Source organism: Triticum dicoccoides, chromosome 5A (assembly GCF_002162155.2).
Source record: "Triticum dicoccoides isolate Atlit2015 ecotype Zavitan chromosome 5A, WEW_v2.0, whole genome shotgun sequence".
Taxonomy (NCBI): domain Eukaryota; kingdom Viridiplantae; phylum Streptophyta; class Magnoliopsida; order Poales; family Poaceae; genus Triticum; species Triticum dicoccoides.
The window spans coordinates 505,025,053-505,034,793 of record NC_041388.1 but is presented as its reverse complement, the minus strand read 5'-3'; the positions used below and the strand labels follow the sequence as shown (position 1 = coordinate 505,034,793).

At 43.9% G+C, this 9,741-nt stretch overlaps 1 protein-coding gene across 1 annotated transcript; it reads right to left on the bottom strand.

Moving 5' to 3' along the window:
- Window positions 1-7,348: 7,348 nt before the first annotated feature.
- Window positions 7,349-9,100, bottom strand: LOC119302422 (cytochrome P450 94C1-like). Its single transcript, XM_037579463.1, has one exon. The coding sequence runs from the start codon at window positions 8,993-8,995 to the stop codon at window positions 7,469-7,471; it is 1,527 nt and encodes a 508-aa protein (XP_037435360.1). The 5' UTR covers window positions 8,996-9,100; the 3' UTR covers window positions 7,349-7,468.
- Window positions 9,101-9,741: the final 641 nt, after the last annotated feature.

Sequence of the window (9,741 nt, the reverse complement as noted above, 5' to 3'; positions counted from 1 at the left end):
AAGGAGGTCTCGATATGAGGAGAAGGAGGATAGGCAGCAGTTCAAGCTTGGGGATGCCCAAGGCAACCCAAGTAAATATCCAAGGATACTCAAGCGTCTAAGCTTGGGGATGCCCTGGAAGGCATCCCATCTTTTTTCAACAAGTATCGGTATGTTTAGGTTTTCGTTTTGTTCACATGATATGCATAAATTCTTGGAGCGTCTCGTGTGTTTAGTTTTCACTTTTCTTTAATGTACCATGCTGGTATGAGATAGTTCTTGGTTTATTTATAGAATTCTCATTGCACTTCACTTATATCTTTTGAGTATGGCTTTATAGAATGCTTCATGTGCTTCACTTATATCATTTGAAGTTTGGATTGCCTGTTTCTATTCACATGGAAAACCGTTATTTGTAGAATACTCTTTTGCTTCACTTATATTTATTAAAGCATGGAAAAGTCTTTTGTAGAAAGAATTATACTTTCTTACTTCACTTATATTTATTTAGAGAGTCAACAAGAATTCGTCACTCACATGGTTAGTCATAAAATCCTGCATAAAACTTGTAGATCACTAAATATGATATGTTTGATTCTTTGCAATAGTTTTGCGACATAGAGATGATAATATGTGGGAGGTACTAGTGAGTGATTGTGTTTAGTAGGAATATTGGTATTAAGGTTTGTGATTCCCGAAGCATGCACATATAGTCTCTCGTTATGCTAAGAAGTTGGAGCATGGTTTTGCTATTGATTGTCTTCCTTTGCATGGAGTCCGGGGGGGCGCGATGGTTAACTCTACCAACCTCCCCCCTGGGGGCATGCATAGTAGTACTTTGCTTCAAGAGCTAATAAACTTTTGCAACAAGTATGTGAGTTCTTTATGACTAATGTGAGTCCATGAATTATACGCACTCTCACCTTTCCGCAATTTGCTAGCCTCTTCGGTACCGTGCATTGCCCTTTCTCACCTCGAGAGTTGGTGCAAACTTCGCCGGTGCATCCAAACCCCGTGATATGATACACTCTATCACACATAAGCCTCATTATATCTTTCTCAAAACAGCCACTATACCTACCTATTATGACATTTCTATAGCCATTCGAGATATATTGCCATGCAACTTCCATCATCATCATATACATGACTTGAGCATTCATTGTCATATTGCTTTGCATGATCGTAAGATAGCTAGCATGATATTTTCATGGCTTATCCTTTTTTCATATCTTTGCTACGCTAGATCATTGCACATCCTGGTACACTACTAGAGGCATTCATATAGAGTCATATTGTCTTAAGTATTAAGTTGTAATATTGAGTTGTAAGTAAATAGAAGTGTGATGATCATCATTATTCATTACTAGAGCATGTCCCAATGAGGAAAGGATGATGGAGACTATGATTCCCCCACAAGTCGGGATGAGACTTCGAGCAAAATGAAAAAAAGGAAGAAAAAAAAGAGAGGCCAAAAACAGCCCAAGAAAAAACAGAAAAAAATAAAAAATGAGAGAAATGGAGAGGAGGGGCATTGTTACTATGTTTTACCACACTTGTGCTTCAAAGGAGCACCATGTTTTTCATATAGAGAGTCTCCTATGTTGTCACTTTCATATACTAGTGGGAATTTTTCATAACAGAACTTGGCTTGTATATACCGATGTTGGGCTTCCTCAAATGCCTGAGGTCTTTGAGCAAGCAAGTTGGATGCACACCCACTAGTTTTCAGTTGAGATTTCATACATTTATAGCTCTTAGTGCATCTATTGCATGGTAATCCCTACTCCTCGCATTGATATCAATTGATGGGCATCTTCATAACTCATTAATTAGCCGCGTCCATGTGAAACTTTTTTTGTCTTCTCCATATTAATCTCTACCACCGCATTCTATTCCACCCATAGTGCTATATCCACGGCTTGCGCTCATGTATTGTGTGGGAGTTGAAAAAGTTAAAGCGCGTTAAAAAAGTATGAACCAATTGCTTGGCTGACATCGGGGTAGGACATGATAAATACTTTGTGTTAAGAAGATGGAGCATGACAAGGTTATATGATTTTGTAGGGATACCGTTCTTTAGCATTGATATTTTGAAAGAAATGATTGTTTGTTGGGATGCCTCAGTATTGATGTCTTTATGTCAAATTATAGACTATTCCTTTGAATCACTCTTGTCTTAATATTCATGCCATGATTAGATTAAATGATCAAGATTATGTTAGGTAACATTCCACATCAAAAATTATTTTTCTTATCATTTACCTACTCAAGGACGAGCAGGAATTAAGCTTGGGGATGTTGATACGTCCCCGTCGTATCTATAATTTTTAATTGTTTCATGCCAATATTATACAACTTTTATACACTTTTGGCAACATTTTATACTATTTTTTGGACTAACATATTGATCCAGTGCCCAGTGCCAGTTCCTGTTTGTTGCATGTTTTTTGTTTTGCAAAATATCCATATCAAACAAAGTCCAAACACGATAAAATTTATGAAGATTTATTTTGTAATATATGTGAATTTTTGGAAGAAGAATCAACGCAAGACGGTGCTAGAGGGGCCCACTACCTATCAGGGTGCGCCTGGGAGGGCCAGGCGCGCCCAGGTGGGTAGTGGGCACCTTGTAAGGCGGTTTCTTCCCTTATTTCGCCGCAAGAAAGATAATTTATGAATAAAAATCCCCTTAAAATTTCAGCCCAATCAGAGTAACAGATCATCCGAAATTTAAGAAATGATGAAGGAACAGAAAACAGAAACATGAAATAGAAGGGAACAAAGAGGTCTCCAATCTAGGAGGGGCTCTTGCCACTCCGCCACCATGGCGGCCATGGACCAGAGGAGGAACTCTCCTCCCATCTATGGGGAGAGGCCAAGGAAGAAGAAGGAGGAGGAGGCTCTCTCCCCCTCTCTCCCGGTGGCGCTGGAACGCCGTCGGGGTAATCATCATGACCGCGATCTACACCAACAACTTCGCCGCCGTCATCACCAACTCTCTCCTCCTCTATGCAGTGGTGTAAGACCTCTTCTCCCCGTTGTAATCACTATTTAAGCATGGTGCTTAATACTATATATTATCGTCCAATGATGTATGGTCATCTTATGATATTTGAGTAGATTCGTTTTGTCCTATGGTTGATTGATGATCGTGATTGGTTGGAGTTGTATGTTTTATTGGTGTTGTCCTATGGTGCCCTTCGTGTCACGCAAGCATGGGGATTCTCATTGTAGGAGGTTGCAATATGTTCATGATTTTATTATGGTGGGTGGCGAGAGTGACGGAAGTTTATACTCGAGTAAGTGGGTTGTTACGTATGGGATAAAGAAGACTTGATACTTAGAGTGTGTTCGGTAGCTCTCCACAGCCCAAAAATCCTCGTCGCCAGCTTCCGTCGCCAGCTTCCAACTCCGCGTACAAAAAACCATTTTTTTTTCAAAACTATGACGTATTTTATAGTAAATTCGGAAACTATAGCAAAGAGTGGAGAAAAATCAAAACTAGCACCCCGTCGGCCACGCGTGGGCCGAAAAGGGTGTTTTTGGCCTCCCTTTGGCCGAAATGGACTTTTCGGTCTTACCTTGGACGAAAAGGTGCGTACCTGGGCCGAAAAGACCTTTTTGGTCAGGAGTAGGCCGAAAAGTCCCTTGGGCCCATGTTTTCACGTTAATGATTGACCGAAGTTGCATGGCCCGAAGCGATATTTTTTAATTTTGGTATATAAATACTGTGCAACCATTGTCCATCTTAGATACTGAAAATATATATTTTCGCGCAACCCTTTCCCCTCAATATTTTCCCGTCAACTCTTTCCCGCCAACCAATTCCTACCATATGTTCCTGCCACCCGTTTCCCGCCGACCCCTTCCCGCCATATATTCCCGCCAACCCTTTCTCGCCATACCACAGTATACCATTAAATAAATTCTTCATATTTTAAAAAAATGGGATAAAAGCGCAAGCGATGGAGTCAAAAACCTGACCTCACGCTGGGTATATGTGTTACTAGACAAATAGGATAGCATCTGGCTAATGTACAACAACCGATCCCTTTCTTTATAAAAAGTCAACATTTTCAAAAAAAGTGAACAATTTTACTTTAGCAATTTAAATAATTATTTAAAATAAAAATTTCTGAAATACGAACAAACTTTTAAAACGTGAAAAGTTATTGAACACATGAACAAAATTTTAGAATTCCAAACATTTATTGATTTTTTAAGTGATGAACAATTTATAAATATACACTGAGCATTTTTGTAGTATAAGCTGAAAATTTTCTGAAGACGCATTGAATATTTTTTTGATATACGGTTAATGTTTTTCTGAATTGTGAAGCCATTTAAAAAAAGTGAAAAGATTTTGAGAAACATGATTTTTTTAATATGAAGAATTTATTTAATGGTATACTGTGGTATGGCGGGAAAGGATTGGCGAGAACATATGGCGAGAAGGGGTTGGCGGGAAACAGATGGCAGGAACATATGACTGGAAGGGGTTGGCGGGAAAAGGGTGGCGGGAAAGAGTTGGCAGGAAAATATTGAGGGGAAAGGGTTGTGAGAATATATTTTTTCAATGTCTAAGATGGGCAATGGTTGCATAGTATTTATATACCAAAATTTTAAAAAAAATCGCTTCGGCCTAACGTAAGCCGAAGAGTGGAGCCATGCTACTTCGGTCAACCATTAACGTGAAAAGGTGGGCCCAAGAGACTTTTCGGCCTACTCCTGACAAAAAGGACTTTTCGGCATACTCCTGACCAAAAAGGTCTTTTCGGCCCAGGTACGCACCTTTTCGGCAAAGGCAAGGCCGAAAAGTCCATTTCGCCAAAGGGAGGCCGAAAACACCCTTTTCGGCCCACGCGTGGCCAACGGGGTGCTAGTTTTGATTTTTTTTTCCACTTTTTGCTATAGTTTTCGAATTTGCTATAAAATGTGTCATAGTTTTGAAAAAAATCCAAAAAACCAGAAGTAGCGTTTCGTTCGGCACCATAGCTTCTTCTTTTTTTGAGACAAAGCACCATAGCTTATGGATTCGGTCGTTTTCCTCCAGGTTGAAAGCCCATTTAGCGTTTTGTGGCCCAGTCGGCAATAGTTGTTGGGCTGCTAGTTGTAGGCCTAGGAAAAAGGCTGGGACGTGAACCCGTTTTTGAGGTCATCGAGGCAAAGCTCACCCTCGGGAGAGGATTAGATAGCGAACCGGTACGCTAGCTTTTCACTTGGCGGTGGCATCCCTATGTAATTTCAGTCAACTCCAACTTCTTTGTTTTCTGAGATCTGGGAAAGACCAACTCCTCGACTCCTCGCTTTTTACACTACGACGCTTGCCAGCTTCTCGATTGCGACTCCGCGGAGTCAGGCGCGGAGTCAGGGTGTTCGGGCCAGCTCCACTCGTGGAGTCAACGGAGCCAGGAGCTGGAGAGCTACCGAACACGTCCTTGATGTTATGGTTGGGTTTTACCTTAATGATCTTTGGTAATCGCGGATGCTTGCTAGAGTTTTAATCATAAGTGCATATGATCCAAGTACACAAAGTTTGTTAGCTCATGTATCTCCCTCATATAAAATTGCAATAATGATTACCAGTCTAGTTATCGATTGCCTATGGACAAAATACTTCTTTTGTTTTATAGAAATCTATATACTAAACAACTAACTATTATTATCTCCCAAAGTACTCCTTGTTTTATTCTTGCAATTGCAAAGTAGTTCTAGCATCACACCTACAAAATAGTTTCATACTTATTCTAGGTAAAGCGAACATTCAGTGTGCGTAGAGTTATATCGGAGGTCGATAGAACTTGAAGGGAATATAAATATTACCTTTAGCTTCCCGTTGGGTTTGACACTCTTATTTATCGAAAAATCTACAATTGATTCCCTAAACTTGTGAGTTAGCAAGACATTTTTCTCGTGCCGTTGTCGGGGAGCAATAGTGTGGGGTGAATATTCTCGTGTGTGCTTATTTGTTTTATCATTAAATAATTTTTATTTTATGCACTTGTTCTCTATCTTTAGTTATGAGTAGGAAACGCAAAATACAAAAAAAAAAAATCATCCCCAGCTATTTATGTATTCCACAAAATACTTTGTAACGCTACCGATTGTTGAGAATCCTCCGCAATCTTTTGCTCTGGAAAGTCTTGCGTGCTTGCATTCTGGTTAACTCTATATGTCTAGTAATATTCATTAGCTTACTTTGTCATTGTCATTCTGATCATATTGATTCATCAAGTCTGCGAATACTCGCAATCATCAATCAAAACTACTCTCTCCGGCTCAGACGTCATAGGCATGGTAATTTTGGATCGGATCCTTTATTCCTCATAAATGCAACCCCAATTTACACTTTTATTGTTCTTTAATATTCTGAATATTTGTTCTTTTGCATAGAAAAAACAGTGCCAAACACAATAATTAATCTTTGCAGCTAACAAAGCTAGTGAGATTGACAACTTCATTTGACTAAGTTGGGGACAATGAAAAAGTTTTTTAGTTGAGTGCAGAGCTAATCATTGGCTCATAGGAGAACTCCGCGGATTTGATATCTTACTTCTCATACCGAGGAAGGATTCTTAGGGCTTGTTTGGTTTTAATAAGTCACCCGACTTATAAGTCAGGTGACTTAAAACTAGTGACTTATAAGTCACGCCTGTTTAGTTGTCACCAGACTTATAAGTCACCTGACACACCTTTTCACACCAATCAACATCATGCAGGTGGTGGGACCCACGCAAAAGGGGGTGACTTATAAGTTTTAAGTTGGGGTGGAGCAACTTATGACTTATAAGTTGGGGTGATTTATAAGTCGGGTCTGTTTGGCAAAATAAGTCACTTTTTTCACTTTTTGACTTATAAGTTGGTGACTTATTTGGAACCAAACAGGCCCTTAAGATATTAGAAACCCTTGATCTTCAGGGCCCAATAGTATTATCATTCTGTCACTACGTTATTAGCCAGGGATATCAGAAAGCAATCAGTGGTATTCATCAGTTCGGTACAAAATCTTACAAGTAACTGCTTTAGTGAATGTAAGAGAAAAATGCTTGTATATTTGCATTACTAGCGCTAAGGTAAATGATTATATAATGCTCGAGAAGAAGTTATTTTTATGAAGAGTATGTCATCATCCCCAAGGCAATATCTTTTTTATTACTAAATACTTGGATGATGAAACGTATCTCAGTCAGAGAGTGGAGTATCAGCCATAGAAATAGGGAGGATTCCGGTCTATGAATTTATGAACGTATATGTGTTTATCAAGTGTTTTGGTCTCATTAGATGCCTGAGACCTGTAACCTTCCTTTTTCGGTCGATTTTCTGAAATTATAGCACAATTAAGCATGAAATTTTGGAAATAACGGTGAACATTAACGGATGAAAGTGTTGATTTTCTTATTAAAGAAACAACTATCCTACTGATATCTCCTACTTATTTCTCTCTATATATGTACATTGTTAGCGCATCCCAGTTTTTCACTAGTAATTATTTGAAGTCTGCACTCGACGTCGAAGCGCGCTTGATCCTCACTGGGAGCCCACCGCTGATGGACGCCGTGAGTCCCGCCACAAATCTTGGCGCCCAGCCACTGCGGCCATTCTCTCCGACAACCTCCACGTCGAAAGCTCTCACCACGGCCACGCTGACCGCCTTCATCTCCGTGACGGCGAGCTCCTTGCCGAGGCACACGCGGAGGCCGGCCTGGAACACTGGGTACTTGTACAGGCTGGGCGGCGCGAACGAACCACCGGCTCCAGTGAGCCACCGGTCGGGGCGGAACGCCTCGTAATCGGCGCCCCAGATGCTCGGCATGCGGCCCATGGCGTACGGGTGGTACATCACGCGCGAGTCTCCTTCCACGTAGGTTCCGTCCGGGAGCACATCGGCGGCAGCGCTGAACTTGGAGTCAAACTGCACGGGCGGGAACAGGCGCATGTTCTCGTACAGCACCGCGGGCGTGTACTGCAGGCTCTTGAGATGCTCGTACGTGGACGGCTTGTCGCCGCCGGCTTCCGCGCGAATGGCTGCCGCGACTTGAGGGTTCTTGGACAGGTGGAGGAAGAGCGTGGTCAGCGCGGAGGCCACCGTGTCCCGCCCGGCGAGGAGGAAGCTGACCACGATGTCGCGGAGGTACTTGTCGTCCATGGCTTGCACGTCTCCGTCCGAGGCCATGAACCGGGAGAGGAGGTCATGGCTATTTTCAAAACCCAGCTTCCGCCGCTGTAGAATCATCGCCGACGCGAGGTCGTCGACGAGCTTGATGGCCTTCTTGAGCTCCCTCTCGGACCCAATGTTGAGCATCCGCTTCATCTTCCACACCAACGGCGAAGCCGCCGCGCCCCGCATGGCGGAGAGGCGCGAGGCGGTGTCGAACGCGTTCGCCAGGTCCGACATGGGCATGTCGAGGTCGAGGCAGCCCGGGTCCAAGCCGAAGGAGATCTTGCAGATGGTGTCGAAGGCGAACCGGCGGAACACGTCCTGGAGGTCGACCACCTTGCCCTTGTCGGCTGCGTCGGTGAGGACGGGCAAGAGGCGGGTCTCCACCTCATGGGCGACGATCTTGTAGGCGTAGGAGCGCACGGTGACGCTGCCGAGCTCGAGGCTGGCCATCTTGCGCTGGTGGCGCCAGGCGTCGCCGTCGACGTTGAAGATGCCGCCGCCGAGGAGGTCGCCGAGGAGCGCGGAGAAGCGCTTGCCCTTGGGGAAGTTTTCGAAGTTGGTCTTGAGCATGTACTCGACGTTGGCCGGGTTGGCGGTGACGGTGCAGCCGAGGACGTGGATGTGGACGGTGCCCGTGGGCGACTCGCGCAGCAGGTGCGCGTACCAGTCTCCGAGGTTGGTGAAGTCCTTGGCCCAGGAGCCCGTAAGGTACGTCCGGCAGACATGGCAGCTGCACCACGGCCACCGGCGCACGAGCAGGAGCACCGCGGCGAGCGCCACCACGAGGACGGACAGGACGAAGAAGGCCAGCCCGACGAACCGCGCGCCCCAGGACAACTCCACGGCGTCCATCGCTCTCCGGTTAGCTTAGCTGCTCTCACGAGTCGCACGAATGGCAAAGGGGAAAGCAAATGTCGAGCGGGTTCCGGGGAGACGACGAGGAAAAATGTGAGCTTCGGTGTGGGGAGAGTCGAGGAGGCCCCTGTTGTCTATATATAATGTGGGTGGACGGGGGAAGATGCGCATGGAACACGTGCGCTTGTGCTTTAAACAAACCCAACGTTGGCGCTAGCTGCTGCCTGGTACTTTTGCGTGTACCCAGCTCATGCCCGCTCAACGCTCCTTCATGTAACACGGTGGATGACAGCTGGGTCCACGACGGACTCTGCATGACAGGTGGGTCCCTCGAGCACATGATTAAGACAATCTTTTTCCGCTCCTCCTCGTGTTCATATCATTTTTCGGTCCCGCAACGTTTCGATCGTGCTCGTTCGCCACTAAATCAGAAAGGGCTGCTCCCTCTTTTCGGGTTTTAGATGCTGATCACGAGGTAGTTTTCTGGGACTTCTGTTTCTACACAGCTTTACATCCTAAGAATGAGGGTATTAATGTTCCTGAATTGTGTTCAGTATCTTTGTAGAAATTGACTCCGGCTTCTTTTTCATACGCATATAGTGGTCGACCCAATTTCTCATGTAGTGTTGTTTTGTGTTATGCGATTTTTCATTGTGTACTTATATTTCTTGTTGTTAGATAGTATTGTATTCTCTTCGTATGTAGTCTGTATTTGAATATCGAAAAAGACTTATATTTAAGAA

What these genes read in the sequence shown, in the direction of transcription:
- LOC119302422 (XM_037579463.1), bottom strand. Translation starts at nt 8,995, where the DNA reads ATGGACGCCGTGGAGTTGTCCTGGGGCGCGCGGTTCGTCGGGCTGGCC.